Source organism: Thalassophryne amazonica, chromosome 13 (assembly GCF_902500255.1).
Source record: "Thalassophryne amazonica chromosome 13, fThaAma1.1, whole genome shotgun sequence".
In the NCBI taxonomy this organism is placed as follows: Eukaryota; Metazoa; Chordata; class Actinopteri; order Batrachoidiformes; family Batrachoididae; genus Thalassophryne; species Thalassophryne amazonica.
In genome coordinates, this window is record NC_047115.1 from 86,035,742 (window position 1) to 86,056,198 (window position 20,457).

Consider the following 20,457-nt stretch of genomic DNA (forward strand, 5'->3'; position numbering starts at 1 on the left):
CATCATGATATGGGCATGTTTCTCCTACTATGGTGTTTTGCCTATATATCGCATACCAGGTATCATGGATCAGTTTGGATATGTCAAAATACTTGAAGAGGTCATGTTGCCTTATGCTGAAGAGGACATGCCCTTGAAATGGGCGTTTCAACAAGACAATGACCCCAGGAACACTAGTAAACAAGCAAAATCTTTGTTACAAACCAACAAAATTAATGCCTCGCAGATGTGAAGAAATCATGAAAAACTGTGGTTATGCAACTAAATACGTACTAGTTTAGTGATTCACAGGATTGCTAAAAAAGCGTAATAGATTTGAGTTTGTAGCGTCAACAGCAGATTCTACTATCATTGTGAACACCCCCTTTTCTACTTTTTTTTACTAATAGCCCAATTTCATAGCCTTCAGAGTGTGCATATCATGAATGCTTGGTCTTGTTGGATTTGTGAGAATCTACTGAATCTACTGGTACCTTGTTTCCCATGTAACAATAAGAAATATACTCAAAACCTGGATTAATCTTTTTAGTCACATAGCACTACTATTATTCTGAACACTACTGTGTATATATATATATATATATATATATATATATATATATATATATATATATATATACGAGGTCTGTTAGAAAAGTATCGGACCTTTTTATTTTTTTCAAAAACCTGATAGATTTGAACCATGTGTGCTTGATGAGCCTAAGCTTGAACCTTCGTGCACATGCGGAAATTTTTTCACGCCTGTCGATTGCGTCATTTGCTGGTAAGCAGCCTTTGTGTGAGGATGGGTATAGTCTCTCGTCGTTTTTTCTTTGCAAGGAAATGGCGGAACGACTGGAGCAGCGTGACTGCATCAAATTTTGCCAGAAACTGGGTGACAGCCAGGTGGAAACCATTTGGATTATCCAGACGGCTTTCGGTGACGATGCTATGGGCATCACACAGATTAAGGAGTGGTACAACCGGTTTAAAGACGGCCGCACAACGGTGGAGAGTGAGCAGCGCTCCGGGGGGCCATCAACATGCTGAAATGACCAGATCATTCCAAAATGAACGCTGTGGTGATGCGGGACCGTCGTGTGACTAGCCGAGAAATTGTGGAAGAGGTGGACATCAGCACTTTTTCAGCACATTCCACTGTGACAGAAGATTTTGCCATGAAAAGAGTTGCAGCGAAATTCATGCCAATGGCTTGGGCATGAAGCTGATGGCGGAACAAAAGCGCCACCGTGTTGAAGTCTCACCAGACATGTTGTGACATGGTCACCTCTTCCACAATTTCTCGGATAGTCACACGACTGAAAAGCCACCGAAAACCGCCTGAATCTTCCGAATGGTGGAAGAGGTGGGCATGTTACATGTCCTGTGAGACTTTAAGACGCACTTATTTTCCCTTTCGTATGGTTAGCATACTGGCATAGTATGTTGTATGCTTTCTACCCTTTTTAAATTCATTTTACTAGTAAACAGATCTTTCACAACCTCAGCTTTATATAAATTCTGGGTGTTTTAGTGAAGCTTAGGGCTAGTGGCCGGCGATCACCTTAGTATTTCTTTTGTTTTTCTTTTTGCTTAATGCTGACAAATTATACTGTATTTGTTGTCTTTCTGCTGTCTGATTCTGTTTTTTTCTCTCTCTGTTTGAGGTGCAGTTCCATCCAGGAGTGAAAGTGGGTGTATTTTTCTGCAGGCCTCTTGTCCTGTACAACAGCATGGGCTCCCAAAATTTCCTGTGTATTTTTATTGTCACGTGTGTCTGGAGCATTGCCCAAGCAGAGGGTCACCCCTTTGAGTCTGGTCTGCTTGATGTTTCCTCCTCAAATCATCAGAGGGAGTTTTTCCTTACCACTGTCGCCTGTGTGCTTGCTCTCAGGGTTGGTAAGGTCAGACCTTACTTGTGTGAACTGCCTTGAGGCAGCTTTGTTGGCGCTATCGAAATGAAATAAATTGAATTAAATTCAATTAAATTGAAATTCTCCTCATATTGTTTGTCTCCGTGGCAGAAGATATTCTGTAGTATAAGTTGGACCTGAACATGAATTATTCAGGTTTCTGCAAAGGGCTCTGTGTGTGTGTGTGTGTGTGTGTGTGTGTGTGTGTGTATTGATTAATTGGTTATGTTACTCATTAGTGGAAGAACTCAATCAGAAGCTGCAGACAGCCACCAACCCACCCCCTGCTCCTCCTCCTCCTCCGCCACCACCTCCACCTCTTCCAACTCCAGAGTCATCCTCCAACCCTCTCAGGTTTGATGACACACAGTCAACACACAGCATTCAGCAATGAATAACAACCTCAAACACTGAATCTGCAGGACCAACAATGTCTGTCATCAGTAAACTACCGTTCCTTTGCTTTGCAGAAATTTACTGCATTGGAACATAAAATTTGTACACTGATGGTATATATTATTTTATTAATACAGATGTATTATTAATTTGCCAAGTACAACAATACCAATTCCAAAATGCTACATTTTCATTTGGTTGGTTTGTTGCAGTGTTAGTCGGACTACTGATGTGTATACAAGGTCTATTAGAAAAGTATCCGACCTTATTATTTTTTTCAAAAACCATATGGATTTGAATCACGTGTGATTGCGTCAGCCAAGCTTGAACCTTCTTGCGCATGCGTGAGTTTTTTCACGCCTGTCGGTTGCGTCATTCGCCTGTGAGCAGGCTTTGAGTGAGGAGTGAGATTTCACTTTTAACAAGAGATTGTGTCATGGAAAGCCGAGCGGAGGACATGTCAGAACATGTCCTGTGAGGCTTCATCATGGAGTTGCTTTGCGCCATGCGGCACCGCCGCGACAAGTGGAATTCCTCCGCACGTCTGTCTCAATGTGCCGAAAAAGTGCTGATGTCCACGTCTTTTCACAATTCCTGTGCTAGTCAGATGACATCCCGGATAAAACACAGCGTCCAGTTTGGAAATGAACAGCACATTCCACTGTCACAGGAGTTTTTGTCATGGAAAGAGGAGTGGAGGCTTCGCGCGTTGCGGCGGTGCCGCATGGCGCAAAGCAACGCCGTGATGAAGCCTCACAGGACATGTTCTGGCATGTCCAAGCACATCCACAATTTCTCGGATAATCACTCGATGGAAAAAACACCAACAGCTGTCTGAACGCCATCTCAAAGCCGTCCTGTGAGACCAAAACGGAGCTGGTTTTGTCTTGTTCAAGTAGCGAATCTATCATGACGCGCGAAGCCTCCGCTCGGCTTTTCATGACAAAATCTCTTGTTAAAAGTGAAATCTGCCAGAAAATGGTTGATGTCCAGCTCTTGTGATAACCAGAGAAATTGCACACGATGGTCATGGATCCATACAGCCATCCATTTAGAAATGAAATGGTCGCTCAGCCTGTCGATGGCGGCTTCGGAACGCGGCGCACCACCATTCGCTCCGGGCCGACCGTAAAGCAACAGTAACACTCCATAATGTCTTTGAAGCCCATAAAATTTTCACCAAAAACCATCTGAATTTCTCGAATGGTGTCCACTTTGATGTCCCTCACAGTTTCTGAAAAAATTTTGATCAAGCAAAGCGGCAGTCTCTGAGCTATTCCTAAACAATGAAAAAATGACGAGGGGGTGGACCACTCCTCACTCAAAGCCTGCTCACAGGCAAATGACGCAACCGACAGGCGTGACAAAACTCACGCATGTGCACGAAGGTTCAAGCTTGGCTGACGCAATCACACGTGATTCAAATCCATATTGTTTTTTGAAAAAAATAATAAGGTCGGATACTTTTGTAATAGACCTCGTACAGTATTACCTGCAGACATGAAGACACTATGGACTCTGGCAGATAGGTAGAGTAAGTGTAACATCAATATGGATGTGGTGACTTTTCTATAGGATAGACCTTTCTGGAAAACAACATAATTCATTGCCTCATAGGAATCTGAGTTTTGAACTCAATGACTTTGACCATACTTACGTTGAACTTCACCCAAATGAGGGACCTTTGGTTCGGGATAGATATCGGTAAGATTTTAATGGTAGTAGCACTCCGAGTGGTACTGCTAATTGATCAAGTACTTTAACAGTATTTTTAATTGGTACTTATTGGAGAAAACAAAATCAAATACAAGGGTCACATAGCACATTTGATCAAAATTGGCCAAAAGACCTGGGCAGAGTAGGCTTGGTGTTGATCGAAGTAATGGTCTGGGTTGAATCTCAAAAAGTTAGTCTTGCATATTTTGCAGATTTGTGCAAAAAATATCCAGGTGCCTAACTCATGAGATTCAGCTCAAGCCAGTGAACATGTCCATATAAGACCTTTGAATGTGGGACATATGGTTTGGGAGTTAGAGGCCAAAATGCATATGTGATGCTATAGTACCCACTGTAGGCAGATTTGTTTCAACTTTTGGTGTCTGACCTATGTGCAGGGTTTTGTACCAGTTCTGAAAATGTCACCTCTACAGCTTGTCTGGTCTAGGTATTTAGTGGGTGAAAAAAAATCAGACATATAGGATTCCCAGCCCTGCTGGAACTGATAACAGTGGTGCTTTGCAAGTTTTGCTCCCAGCTCTGTGGGTGTTGGACCACAAATAAAAAGGGGAGTGAAAACAATATAAGGTTCCCAGCTCTGCTGAAACTGGGAACAGCGCTGCCCCACAAGTGCTGCTTCCAGCCACACAGGGCTTGGAGGCCTAACTAGGCCTGTCCAATCTCTGTAAATCCTAGAGATGGTTGTGCATGAAAATCCCAGTAAATCAGCAGTTTTGGAAATACTCAGACCTGCCCCTCTGGCACCAACAACCATACCACATTCAACGTCATTTAAATCATGTTTCTTCCCCATTCTGATGCTCGGTTTGAACTTAAGCAAGTCATCTTCCCCACATCTAGATACCTAAATGCATTGAGTTGCTGCCCTGTGATTGGCTGATTAGCTATTTGTGTTAACAAGCAATTGAACAGGTGTACCTAATAAAGTGGCCAGTGAGTGTACATCTTAAGAGTCTAGTAGTCACAGAGCCTGAAGGCTCAAAGCACATCTAACACTGAAAAGTTGATTCTCAGTAAATGGACAGCAATTGGTGAGTCAGTGATCAGTGACAGATCAGTCATTGAAGGAACATCAATGACTGGTGAAAATGGTCCAAAGTTTTACTCTTAATCTAAAATTGTCTCACCATCATCATCATTATTATCCCATGAGTCACAGAGCAGCAGCATGTTGGCTTAGTGGTTAGCGCTGTTGCCTCACAGCAAGAAGGTCATGGGATTGATTCCCACCTGTGGCTTTTTTGTGTAAAGTTTACATGTTCTCCCCGTGTTTGTGTGGGTTCCCTCCGGTTGCTCCCGTTTCCTCCCACATCCAAAGACATGCAGGTTCTGTGGATTGGAACCTTTTAATTGTCCGTAGGTGTGCGTGCTGCTGTGAATGTGTTTGTTTGCCTATATGTGGTCTTGCAACACTGCGACAAACGGGCGTTATCTGAAATCTAATTCAGCTTCTGTACTGTGTGAAAACATTCTGCTGTTGAACAAAGTCAAACTAAAGGCTAACGTTCCAAAAACTAAGCAAACAATAAAAAAAACTGTCAATAATGACAGCAAAACGAAATACAGACGAATTAAGGTTTTCGGCGGGATTCCTTCAAATTTTTCAACAGTTTAAAAATCCTGACGAAGCGCCAGCTGCAGGAACGAAGCTGCGCAAAGGTTAAATGATGCCAAGGAAAGTCAACGACAGTCCAGATTTCAGGTTTCGTTTGGGCTTTGTTGCCCCATTAAGTGTCGTGTGACTGGGTCTTTAGTGTTTATTTCACTGTGTCAACAGAATGGGGGAAACATTTTTCCACAACACCACCTGGAATGGAATTTTACTCAAAGCTGAATTAATTCAGTACGATACAAAAATGGAATTACCATGTGTAATTAATTAACGTGGCCTGTGTTCTCCATCTGGATTGTCTGTATGATGATATGGTGCCTTGTTATGTCTGCAGAATTTGGAAGCTGGAACATATTGGATCTGTGTAAACCTTCAACACTAAAGCCACCGTTACACTTGCATGAATTTGATCACCGCACTGTGCTGCACAGTTCATCGTGCCAGTGTGACTCACTTTTGTCCCGCTTGACGCCATGCTATATAAAACTAAAATAAAATAAAAATTCCATAGCCGATGACGCATTTGCTCTCAGAACTTGGCTGAAGAAATGATCTCTCATCGCTCCCAGAATCACAGAGAAATTTTCCATAGCTGCAGCCTCTCTCATCCGCATTGTAAGCCGGGAACGCATTTGGAATCGTCTCACAAGTAATTATTTATTGTAATTCACTTATTTATTGCTTTATGAACCTTGAAACAATGAAACAACACAAGCAACACATACCTGAATTGGAACAGGAGCAAATCCATGACAACTGTCCTTGTTAACAGCAATAAAGGGTGGAAAGGAAGAAAAAATATAATAAATAAATAAATAAATAAATGAAAAGTTTAAAAAATGTTGCACATATATATATATATATATATATATATATGCAAGCCCTTGTTACAGTTAGAGCACTTCATCATTCACATGAAAATTAGTCTGCCATGTTTCACTCATCACCCATTTTGTAAGTGATTCAAGTAGGGGCCCCATAATTTCAAAAACACCTCCTCTCAATCAATTAGCCTAAATGTCAACGGTTCATAGTTAGCCATTTTGATAATTTACCTCCATCCATTCATTGATTGGGATGACATTTTATGATTTCCAGTGTCTGAGAATGATCCTGCACCCCGTTGTGAGGGTCAGCTTACACCATGGAGTCTGCTGATAGGATAACCCATTTCATTTGTTATCAAACCCAGAATGCATACAGTGGAATTCTGGGATATATGTATTCATCTCCACAACTTTGTTGATAAATAATGTTATCTTTTTCCAAAGGTTCTGTGTCATTTCACACTGATACAGCTTGTGCACCAGTGTTCCCTTGCACCTGTCACATCTCCAGCATAACTCAGAATCACAGAGCTTTAAGGCCCCTTCACACATAACACAAAGTTGGGTGAATGAGACCGAAATAGGCCAAACAAGGCCGAATTGGCAAACCGTGCAAAGTTCCAGCCGTTGTCGGGAGGGACAAACGGTTGGACAGCCGTGTACAGATGCTGTACGATCCCGTAGCAACCATTTTGTGCATGCGCATGAACACAGTGCGACCATGTGAGAGGTATGATAACACATCGTGCTCACACAAAAGCAGAAGCAATTAAATGTTTTACAAATGTACATAAATTGAATAAAATGAGTAAGGACCAAATAATGAGAGAGCACAGAACATTATAAGAACAATGAATGTGCTGTTTAAATGTAAGACAATCATGTTACTGGTAATTGATGCTTGATGACTAGATGGTCTGTGTTGGAATTAAAGTAAGAAATGGATTTCAGTTTTGTCTGTTAAAATATTTCATTCCTGTTATAAAGAACAGACAATAGAATAATTATCACCCTTCTGTTCCTTTATGTTCATGAACAATGCCTTTTGGATGTAAACAAGGAATTAATGAACTGACATCAATCAATCAATCAATCAACTTTTTTCTTATATAGCGCCAAATCACAACAAACAGTTGCCCCAAGGCGCTCCACATTGCAAGGCAAGGCCATACAATAATTATGAAAAACCCCAACGGTCAAAACGACCTCCTATGAGCAAGCACTTGGCCACAGTGGGAAGGAAAAACTCCCTTTTAACAGGAAGAAACCTCCAGCAGAACCAGGCTCAGGGAGGGGCAGTCTTCTGCTGAGACTGGTTGGGGCTGAGGGAAAGAACCAGGAAAAAGAGATCGATCACTAATGATTAAATGCAGAGTGATGCATACGGAGCAAAAAGAGAAAGAAACAGTGCATCATGGGAACCCCCCCACAGTCTACGTCTAAAGCAACATAACCAAGGGATGGTCCAGGGTCACCCGATCCAGCCCTAACTATAAGCCTTAGCGAAAAGGAAAGTTTTAAGCCTAATCTTAAAAGTAGAGAGGGTATCTGTCTCCCTGATCTGAATTGGGAGCTGGTTCCACAGGAGAGGAGCCTGAAAGCTGAAGGCTCTGCCTCCCATTCTACTCTTACAAACCCTAGGAACTACAAGTAAGCCCGCAGTCTGAGAGCGAAGCGCTCTAATGGGGTAATATGGTACTACGAGGTCCCTAAGATAAGATGGGACCTGATTATTCAAAACCTTATAAGTAAGAAGAAGAATTTTAAATTCTATTCTAGCATTAACAGGAAGCCAATGAAGGGAGGCCAACACGGGTGAGATATACTCTCTCCTGCTAGTCCCCGTCAGTACTCTAGCTGCAGCATTCTGAACCAATTGAAGGCTTTTTAGGGAACTTTTAGGACAACCTGATAATAATGAATTACAATAGTCCAGCCTAGAGGAAATAAATGCATGAATTAGTTTTTCAGCATCACTCTGAGACAAGACCTTTCTGATTTTAGAGATATTGCGTAAATGCAAAAAGGCAGTCCTACATATTTGTTTAATATGCGCTTTGAATGACATATCCTGATCAAAAATAACTCCAAGATTTCTCACAGTATTACTAGAGATCAGGGAAATGCCATCCAGAGTAACGATCTGGTTAGACACCATGCTTCTAAGATTTGTGGGGCCAAGTACAATAACTTCAGTTTTATCTGAGTTTAAAAGCAGGAAATTAGAGGTCATCCATGTCTTCATGTCTGTAAGACAATCCTGCAGTTTAGCTAATTGGTGTGTATCCTCTGGCTTCATGGATAGATAAAGCTGGGTATCATCTGCGTAACAATGAAAATTTAAGCAATACCGTCTAATAATACTGCCCAAGGGAAGCATGTATAAAGTGAATAAAATTGGTCCTAGCACAGAACCTTGTGGAACTCCATAATTAACTTTAGTCTGTGAAGAAGATTCCCCATTTACATGAACAAACTGTAATCTATTAGACAAATATGATTCAAACCACCGCAGCACAATGCCTTTAATACCTATGACATGCTCTAATCTCTGTAATAAAATTTTATGGTCAACAGTATCAAAAGCAGCACTGAGGTCCAACAGAACAAGCACAGAGATAAGTCCACTGTCCGAAGCCATAAGAAGATCATTTGTAACCTTCACTAATGCTGTTTCTGTACTATGATGAATTCTAAAACCTGACTGAAACTCTTCAAATAGACCATTCCTCTGCAGGTGATCAGTTAGCTGTTTTACAACTACCCTCTCAAGAATCTTTGAGAGAAAAGGAAGGTTGGAGATTGGCCTATAATTAGCTAAGATAGCTGGGTCAAGTGATGGCTTTTTAAGTAATGGTTTAATTACTGCCACCTTAAAGGCCTGTGGTACATAACCAACTAACAAAGATAGATTGATCATATTTAAGATTGAAGCATTAAATAATGGTAGGACTTCCTTGAGCAGCCTGGCAGGAATGGGGTCTAATAAGCATGTTGATGGTTTGGATGAAGTAACTAATGAAAATAACTCAGACAGAACAATTGGAGAGAAAGAGTCTAACCAAATACCGGCATCACTGAAAGCAGCCAAAGATAACGATACATCTTTGGGATGGTTATGAGTAATTTTTTCTCTAATAGTTAAAATTTTGTTAGCAAAGAAAGTCATGAAGTCATTACTAGTTAAAGTTAATGGAATACTCAGCTCAATAGAGCTCTGACTCTTTGTCAGCCTGGCTACAGTGCTGAAAAGAAACCTGGGGTTGTTCTTATTTTCTTCAATTAGTGATGAGTAGAAAGACGTCCTAGCTTCACGAAGGGCTTTCTTATAGAGCAACAAACTCTTTTTCCAGGCTAAGTGAAGATCTTCTAAATTAGTGAGACGCCATTTCCTCTCCAACTTACGGGTTATCTGCTTTAAGCTACAAGTTTGTGAGTTATACCACGGAGTCAGACACTTCTGATTTAAAGCTCTCTTTTTCAGAGGAGCTACAGCATCCAAAGTTGTCTTCAATGAGGATGTAAAACTATTGACAAGATACTCTAACTCCCTTACAGAGTTTAGGTAGCTACTCTGCTCTGTGTTGGTATATGACATTAGAGAACATAAAGAAGGAATCATATCCTTAAACCTAGTTACAGCGCTTTCTGAAAGACTTCTAGTGTAATGAAACTTATTCCCCACTGCAGGGTAGTCCATCAGGGTAAATGTAAATGTTATTAAAAAATGATCAGACAAAAGGGAGTTTTCAGGGAATACTGTTAAGTCTTCTATTTCCATACCATAAGTCAGAACAAGATCTAAATATGATTAAAGTGGTGGGTGGACTCATTTACTTTTTGAGCAAAGCCGATAGAGTCTAATAATAGATTAAATGCAGTGTTGAGGCTGTCATTCTCAGCATCTGTGTGGATGTTAAAATCGCCCACTATAATTATCTTATCTGAGCTAAGTTCTAAGTCAGACAAAAGGTCTGAAAATTCACAGAGAAACTCACAGTAACGACCAGGTGGACGATAGATAATAACAAATAAAACTGGTTTTTGGGACTTCCAATTTGGATGGACAAGACTAAGAGACAAGCTTTCAAATGAATTAAAGCTCTGTCTAGGTTTTTGATTAATTAATAAGCTGGAATGGAAGATTGCTGCTAATCCTCCGCCCCGGCCCGTGCTACGAGCATTCTGACAGTTAGTGTGACTCGGGGGTGTTGACTCATTTAAACTAACATATTCATCCTGCTGTAACCAAGTTTCTGTTAGGCAGAATAAATCAATACGTTGATCAATTATTATATCATTTACCAACAGGGACTTAGAAGAAAGAGACCTAATGTTTAATAGACCACATTTAACTGTTTTAGTCTGTGGTGCAATTGAAGGTGCTATATTATTTTTTCTTTTTGAATTTTTATGCTTAAATAGATTTTTGCTAGTTATTGGTGGTCTGGGAGCAGGCACCGTCTCTACGGGGATGGGGTAATAAGGGGATGGCAGGGGGAGAGAAGCTGCAGAGAGGTGTATAAGACCACAGCTCTGCCTGCCATGAATGAATTGATGCGCTCACATCATGCAGCCACACAGAGGGTCCATGTGTCCAGCTGTCTCTGGCCAATCGGTGCGCAGCACACTGAAGGACACCATGTCATGTGGACTATAACTCACATGATGGAATGACATTTTCCTCGCCAGTTGGCCATTCATATGATCAGATGAACATTTTCACATGAGGCAGCCTGGCTGATGGTGTCTGCAGTGCGCACTGAGGCGTAGCTGAATGTGTTCCAAATGTGATATGTGTTTTTATTTTTCACCATGTCATGAGAGCCTGCTGACATATGCATCGCAGTGCCATGTCAGGTGATGTTCTTCATGGCACGATATGGGTTCTCCAACTGAGTTATGATGACACAGCAGTCATGTGCAACATGATGACCATCTCACTGGCGTCACACCCCCCTGTCCAGAGCATCAAAGTGCTCACACGAATGGGCTCACGGCTCCAGGATGTGGGATAAATGAGCTGCCCACACTGGGTCTGTCCATCAGGTTGTCACATGACAGACGGAACGCGTGGACATTGTCACATGAGGCCCGCTGAACTGTTTTTATTTTGCACGATGTCATGAGAGCCTGCCAACACATGCATCGCGGTGGCGTTTTGAGAGGTGATACTCTTCATGGCATGATTTGTGTTCTCCAACTTTGAGTACTGATGACACAGTGAGTGGTCAGGTGCAAAATGAAAGTGCACGTGGTCATCTAACGGCTTCGGTGCGCCCGAGTGCGCTGGCATCATCTGATTGCCTCGGGAGGCATGGCTGGGCCGTGATCATCAGCGATCGCATGTCACGTGACGTGGCTGTCCAGTTGGATGACGTGCTGGCGCTGTGACTCTGTTGTGGTGGTCTGGGCACACTGCTGGCCGGTGATTCTGCCTCCAGTGGGATATGCTGGATATGCCATGATGGGTGTTCCACAGCTGTCAGCTGTTGCATCATGGACATGACAGCTGGCCAGATGTACACACTGTGCTGGACAGTGATTGCACTGCACTCCAGGCACTATTCAAGCCTTCACCACCTCAGCTGCACCTCGACAATGTTGGACCGTGGTGTGTGTGTGGGGGAGGGGGGCACGACACACTCGCACACCATTCATGTTGCTCGGGGCGGTGGAAACACAACACATTGACATGCCATTCTTGTTACTTGGGGGGACATGACACACTCGCACGCCATTCGTGTTGGTCGGTGGGGGGGAACAACACACTGACTGCCCTTTCAGCTTTCTCCACCTCGACAGTGGTGGCCTGCACTCTATATTTGTGCTGGCCGCAAATGGACCCACATTTTCTAAGTGCCCAGCAACTGCTGTTGGAAGTTTGTGGGTGGCACCTCAATTCTGGCCGAGCATGGGTCAAATGGCCATTCGGAGCCATCCGCCCTCATTCGGCAACAGGTGTGAAGGCTAACTTGTTCACCACATTCAACCAGGGTTTGATGTGGCCGATCATTTCGTGCAGCCCCTTGACTGCAGCCCGAGAAATCTGATCTGTGTATGACATGTACGAATGTTGCAACCACGGTCAGATGGCATTATGACCTCATCTTGAAGCCATTCCACTGAGTTTACAGCACGAGCACGGCGCAAATGTGGAGTGCATGTGCTGTGGCCGAATGGTTGTGCCGACTGCTGTACGAGGTCTTCAAGCCAGCTCTGATTTTTCATGGCTGCCATTCGAATCCTCCTTCGTGCACCATTCGGCCTCATTCGTGTTATGTGTGTAGGAGCCTAGCCTTGCTACCTTACTGGGGGTCCAGTACATTCTGTGTATGATTTTATACACAGTCAAGCAGGTCTCTGTCTTTCTTGAAATCTTATGCCAGGACCTAATAATTTCCTCCCCCTTCTCCATTGCAATCTCGCCCCCTAAGTCCACCACCCATGCTCTCTTAAGTTTAAGTTTAGGTGGGTGAGATTTTCTCAGAAAACTATAATATTTAGATGCCCCACCTTTAGCTTCCCAATTATCCTGCATTAGTTTTTATAACTTGGATTGAGAAGATGGGGGAATTTTTGTTTTTGTTGTAATATATAGCTTCTTAAATTGCAGATTCCAAAAATCCTGTTTAGAGAGTTTGTATTTATAATAATAATAATAATTTATTAATTTATATAGCACCAAATCACGAGTAATCGCCTCAAGGCGCTTCACAAGCATTTAAAAGCAGAATAAAATGAAATAAGATTAAAATACAATAAAAAAAATTTAACCATAAAAATTAAACGAAGTAAAATAAATAAAATGTATAAAAAAAAGACACACAATAAAATACTAATGATAAAACAGGGAGAAGAGATGTGTCTTCAACCTGGCTTTAAAAGTCTCCACAGAGTCTGACTGTCGTATTTGTGCAGGAAGATCATTCCACAGAGCTGGAGCACGGTGATAAAAAGCTCTCTAATTCGCTGACCTTGAACGCAGAGCCCTTGCCGGCACATAGGACTCAACCAGGCTGGCCAGATAGGGGGCGCCAGTCCGTGAACAATTTTATAGGCCAATAGTAATACCTTAAAAGCTGATCTCAAGGAGACCGGAAGCCAGTGAAGGGATTCCAGAACCGTCTGGCAGCAGCATTTTGAACCAGCTGAAGACCCCTGATGCTGGACTGTGGTAAACCAGAAAAAGCATTACAATAGTCCAATCTAGAACAGACAAACGCATGAATCAGAGTCTCAGCATCAGCCATAGACAGGATGGGACAAATCTTTGCTATATTTCTTAGCTATTTAGTAGCCAATTGCTAAAAGGACATTAACTTGTCACCCTCAAAAACATCTCCAACATAAATAATCCCTTCCACAACCCATAATTTCCAATACAGAGTTTTTCCCCGGTTTCAACTGTTTATAATGCTAAAGAGATGACTGTTTAGTAAAGAAAGGGTCAAGGCCAATAATACCATGTGACCTTTGCCAGGTTTCTCTGGTGAATGACAACAATGGATTTACAGATGGAATTTCACCTCCACTTTGTGACATAAAAGCATGCAATGGGATAGGCTCCATAAATTTCTTTTCAATCAGGATCCAGCTTGGAACTTGGGTCTGCGATACTTGTTTTGGCCAACGCATTTAGGTTAAGGCCTCCATCTTCAATGCAGCACCCATCTTAATTGTACTTAGACAAGGTCTTTTATCCCCCCATACGAAAAAAATCTAATGGTATATTGAATTTTTTTACGTAAAGGGGAGGGAGACTTAAGAGTAAAAGTTGCAAAATTTAGTTCATTTGTGGAATAATCATCATTTTCAGACATTTATTCTACCCAACAGAGATAATCTGTTGGGAAAGTGTAGTGACACGGACCCACAACAGGGGGCGTAAATGAACGGACAATGGAAGGAGTCAAATTATAACACTTTACTGGTGTGAATGTCACAACCAAACACAGCAGAATCAGAATGTGCAACAGTCAATTAATAAAAGGTGTCGTGTGGGCAGGCTCGACGATAGGAGACGCCCGTCTGGAAACGAACCGGAACCACACGATTTCCACCGCCACCTGAACCCGAGGAATACTGGAGCCGCCAAGTCCCGGAGTCCCCAGGTGGCCACCTTCCCGGCGTGTCGGATCTGGTACTGCTGGCAGAAAGCAAAAGACAGTCAAAGGGTGGGTGTGTGAACACCCAGTAACACTGGTGGGAATGCCACCTCCACCTCTCACTCAGCGCGTTGCAGCGGTCTCAGCTGAAAAGGAGCGCCGTCTTGCACAGCCTCCTCAAAAACGACCGGTTCTCCTGCAAACACTCACAATAAACAGATTTACAAAAGGCTGAGGATATTACCTCCAGATGAAGATGATATCTCAGCAGTTTGGTGGAGGTGTCTTCCTGCTTTTATACCAGATGTGTTGATTAGTGACAGCTGTCACGGATGATGGGTGACAGCTGTCACCACGGCTTGTTCCTGAGGCGGCAGCGCCCTCTCGTGCCTGAAGCCCGCACTTCAGGCAGGGCGCCTTCTGGTGGTGGGCCAGCAGTACCTCCTCTTCTGGCAGCCCACACAACATAATCCTAATTTAGTAATTTGTAAAGTGTTCTCAGTTTTCAGCAGGACGGGGAGTAAATTTTCTGTCATGTGCTGTAAACATGCCTGAAAGGAGCCAGTTGAACTGCCAATTCTGTCTAATACCTGGTGGACATAGTCTAGACAGTGGCATTGCCTCTGATTTTACCCAACTTAGTTTGTAGCCTGAGATAAGAGAGAAGGTATCAATTAAAGACAGAATTTGAGGGACAGCTGTTTCTGGATTTGAGGTCACTAACAAAATATCATCCGCATATTGTTCCCCTACACCGGGGTACAAGGCAGGGCTGCTCTCTGAGTCCTCTGCCTTTTGCATTGGCAAACAAGAGGACATGTTCCTGTTTGCCAACACTGATGTCTTTGGGTTGCATTAAAGAAGTCTAACCAAGTTTATAAGGGAGGGGCCTAATCCAAATCCATGTTCTAAACAAGCAAGTCCACTCAACTCTGTCAAAAGCATCATTCTCTGCATCTAAAGAGAAAGTAGCTATGGGTTCTGGGCAATTTCTCGCCTGCCAAATTAAATGTAGTAACCTACATACATTATCTGCCGAAGACCTACCTGTAATAAACCCTACCTGATCTGGATGAATCAGGCTGGGGAGATGCAGATGCACCTCCAGCCTCGTGGCTAATACTGTGGCCAGTATTATGGCATCTACATTTATAAGAGACACTGAACTATAATTTCTACACTGCTGTGGATTTTTGGTTTACTTATGTATCAGGGTTATTACCGCCAATTGCATACTCTCTGGTATATTACCCCTCCTAATTGTGTCTTGAAATACTGTCACTAGCCTCGGTGCTAGTAGGTCCATGAATTCTTTACAGAAATCTGTTGGCAGCCCATCATTTCCAGGAGCTTTCCCAGAGCTCATTTTCCTTATAGCTTGTTGAATCTCTTCCAGTGTAATATCTCCACCAATCTCCTTTAGCTTTTCTTCGGACAGGATTGGTAGGTCCACTTGGGACAAGAACCTGTCTATTTCCTCTTGTTCTATCCCACCCTGTGAAGTATATCTTATATATAGTATATTTTTTGATAAAATATCTTAAATAATTCATTCATTTCTCACCTGCCATATGTCCCATTTTCATTCCCCACAGAGGTTATTAAGGTGCGATTAAACTGATGTTTTACTCTTTGGGCTAGAAATGTCCCTGCCGCTTCTCCTTGCTCATAATACTTCTGTCTACATTGGAATAGTGAAAATTCAGCCTTTCTCTGCAGTATGGAGTTTAATTCAAATTTCAATTTGTTCAACTGGGTAAAAACTACTGGATCTAGTTGGGATGCATGTATTTTTTTTTCAAGATCCTTAATTTCTTTCTCCAATTCAGATAATCAGATAGCAGCTTGTGTTTTTTCAAATAAGAACTGTGTTGTATTAAGCGACCCCTCAAGCAAGCTTCAAATGCATCCCATTCTAGTCCGTGATTGGAAGTTGATCCTGCATTAATTTCCCACTACTCAAGAATTTCCTTTTTAATAAAATTGAGTGATTCTTCATTTTTGAGCAAAGAGGTGTTGAGTCTCCAACAGCCTTGAGGGGTTTGGGATTCTGTTGTAAAACCCAACACCACTTCAACTGGTGCATGGTCTGAAAGCACAATATTACCAATTGAAGCAGCGATAACTGCACGAAGTAATTGTTTTTATAGTAAGAAATAATCTGTTCTTGAATATGAAGAGTGTGGGTTTGAATAGAAGGTACACTCCCTTTCACGGGGGTGTAGAATTTGCCATATATCGACTAAACCTGGCTTATCTTCCAAAATACCAATGGGTAGTTGTGATTTATGTACTAACCTTGCATTAGTGACTTTATCCAGGGCTTTTGTCATGCTTCTGTCCTATTTGGGTTCCTGTCTTCGTTTCCTTTTCCTTCAGTTTAGCCCATTCTTGACTTTGTTTTTGTTTGCGTGGCCGCTTGTTTATTTTCTTGTCTGTTTCTGATTATTCATGTTTATGTATTATTCTGTGTTCCTGGTCTTGGTTCTCATGTATTGTATTGTGGTTTAGTCATTCATTGCTTTTCTTTGTCACTAGTTTCATTCTTGGTCATCTTTTATTTTATTAGTCATGTATATTACTTTAGCTTTTCACATTCTTTACATCATGCTTAGTCACAGGTTTTGCTTATTTTTCATCTTCAGTGTTTAGTATTTGATTATGTTCTTTGTGATTGATTTCTTATTAGTATTTTGTATTGTCACTGCATTTATTTCTATAATTTATTCAGTGTCAGCTCGGTTCCAATCTGTGTTTATTTTTATTGATCTCCTGGTTTTCCACTTTGCTTAGTCACATTATCTCCTGGTTTTTTCCCCTTTTGCTTTGCTCACGTTTATTATTTTCTGCCTTAAGCACGTCTCATTTCTCTCTGTTGATTTTTCCACTCACTTAGTTCTTTTGGTTTGCTTGCATTGTGTTTTGTTCATTCATTCTTTTGCACCTGTTCCTCATCTGTCAGCCACGCCCCCCTTTCCAGATCCTTCGTCCTCACGTGCACCTTGTTTTCCTGTCACCGCCTTCTTTATTTAAACTGCGTCTGTTCATTCCCTCACTGCTCTTTTGTTGATGATGCTCATCACTACCAGCGCTTTGTCTCGTTCTGTTTCTGCTCTGCCCTGTTTTTGCCTCAGCTCTGAAAACCCAGTTTGCTTGTGCACTGACCCTGCTAGTTTTTGACCACGTCTTCTGTCTTGTCCTTGTCTGGTACTTTTGCTCCACAGACTGTCTTCCTGTTGCCGAACCCCTGCCTGTAATAAAGATCATCCTTTTTACTCATACGTCCTGTTTGAGAGCCTGCATTTGTGTCCAGCCTCTGTCTGTGCCTTGCCTCCGCTCAGCCTTGACAGCTTGGTTTCTTACCTGATTAAAATCCCCCCCCCCCCCCCCCCCCAATAATTGCATACTCGTATGTGGGTGATTCTTTAACTACGGGCACTATTGGCCTTGTAAATGTAATTTCCACCACACCATTGCCTTACAATACAAAGCGCCTTGGGGCAACTGTTTGTTGTGATTTGGCGCTATATACATGTGCTCTGATGTCACTGTTTATCTCCATAGAAACTATCCAAACAATCTTTCATACAAACTGTTTAAAGGGCCATTAGTATTGTGGTGGAAATTACGGCAATAGTGTGGGACAACTACATTTTGTTCACAACAGTTGTATGACATTGAATACCCCAATTATGTTTTGATTATTTTACTGATATTTTATTCAGAGATATTATAAAACATTAGAAAAAACGTTTCTTTACCATTCATTTTTATCTTTGAAGATCAAAAGTCTGGGTGTGGGACAAGCACAAAACGGCAATATTTGCATATAATGATGCTGAAAAAAGGTGAAAAAGTCATCATAGACTACTAGAACAAATTTCTTAACACACTTTCATTGTAAAGATAACTATAAAAGGGTGAAATTTCCCCTTTTTTCTGTTTTTCATACAGTATGATCAAAGGACATAATAAGTGCCCGTAGTCTAAGAATCACCCATGTAGGTATCCCCCAATTGTTTCGCCACCTTGCAAATATTAGCAGAAAAATCAGGTGAGTCTTTGTTTGGTGCTTACATATTAATGGGCGAGCATCTGCTGCCAAACAGATCTGCACTTTCTGCCACCCACCTGCCTTCCCTGTCCAAGAGTTGTTTGTGAATAGTGATATTTACATTTTTACATAATAACATACATGTTATGTGTCGGACGCGGGCGGAGAACCGACTAGCGTTTGAAGGACCCAGCATAAAGGAAACAGAGCACGGTTCAAAGGATAACAGAATTTAATGACATAACAGTGAGTGCTAAATAACAAATAAGTGCGCGGTCTGGCGAGGTGGAAGAACGGTGCGCTCCCAGCAGCACAAACGGTCCGGAGCCAGAACAGTTCGGACCCAAGGACCCCGCCGACACCCCCCAGGTGGCCGCGACCAACCGAGTCTGTGAGTCCACCACTCCACACACAGAGAGACCACTCAAAGGTGTACATAAACAGCAAACACTTCCTGGCTTAATCACCAATCAGCTTCCCATCCTGCAGGCATGGAACACCCAGTTCCATTCTCCACTGCAGTGGAAGCTGATTAAACGACTAACATAACAGCTCAATATAATAAGGTGTGAGGGACACCACATTTACTGACTGTACTCATGTTAGTCACAAAACCTAAAGTACCTCAGGAAGTGTGCTGACGAGCGTGAGACCACACCCCCTCCTCTTTCACAGACCATGGCATCAAACCTGGTACGGTCTCTGCGTCCATGATGATGAGATGGTTCTCCAAACGTCGATCTCACCCGTCTGGTCACAAGGTCGAGTCTCTGGCAAATACACACTGTGAACTCCAGACTTAAATGCAACCATGCCCCAATCCATAAAGATGCACCACAGCTGTGAGTCCTGACGAGCTGCACATGACCAGCCTCAGGTGATCAGGGTGAGGTCCTAATAACTCAGCCACACAGCCACTCAGTCCTGAACGCATGCCACCTGGAAGGAAAAACAGAAGACAGAAAACAGAAGACAAACAAAAGCCAGCCAGGCACGCCAGGCACCCCAGCCACAACAATACAGACACCTCTTTGGATAGGTGAGTAGGCACTATAAAATATTTTACTGACCCAATTCCTCTACAGTTTTGTTGACTCCTCATTATTTGAGTTTCTTACAGGAAACAGAAATCTACCTTCTTTTGTTTAAAATACAGAAGTTTATTGCTTTTGATAGCAAGATTGTCCCCCTTAACATTCCAAGACAGGAACTTAAACAGATCTACCACCCTAATATAACATCTCTACTATTTTGCTCTCAGTCATCATATATAACTCTGACAAACATATCCCCCAGGTGGAACCATGTGAAAGCAACCTGATCTTGATGTCTCCCTGTGACTGTAATGTACAAGGAAAGAAAATATACAAGGAAAGAAAAAAGGCAACAAAAAAGCCCCTTAATATATAAGAATCATGGAGAAACAGGATGACTCCTTTATCCCCAGAACCAAACCAACAAAATACTACATCTGTGAAACTCTTGCTATCCCACCCCCACCCCACCCCTAATATATGCGTTTTGTCATTTACTGCACTAATGGGAAGAAGAAGAAAAGTTGAACCCCATTAAGAAAATAAAAAAACACCAGTTACTCAAAAAAATCAACACAAACAGGTCAACATATAGACCATAAATTCTCCAAATAGGAATCACTGTGACACATTTAACACTTGCAATAACAGGATGAATATCCATCATATCCATCATAGCAGCCGAGACAGTCCATCAATTATTCAACAGTTTAATGTCCTCAATTAATTGGAGTAAGCGGTTGAAGATGAGTGTGTGTGTCCTCATTCATATTTCCAGTCCAAAACAGGCAAAAGAT

General features: G+C 42.1%; 1 protein-coding gene across 1 annotated transcript in view; it reads left to right on the forward strand.

Moving 5' to 3' along the window:
* The window catches only part of shtn1 (shootin 1), a 244,496-nt gene that overhangs the window by 165,795 nt on the left and 58,244 nt on the right, over positions 1-20,457 (forward strand). Inside the window, exon 11 of the mRNA XM_034184229.1 lies at positions 2,132-2,246. Within this exon, the coding sequence (XP_034040120.1) occupies positions 2,132-2,246 (115 nt within the window). The remainder of the gene's footprint in view (positions 1-2,131; positions 2,247-20,457) is intronic.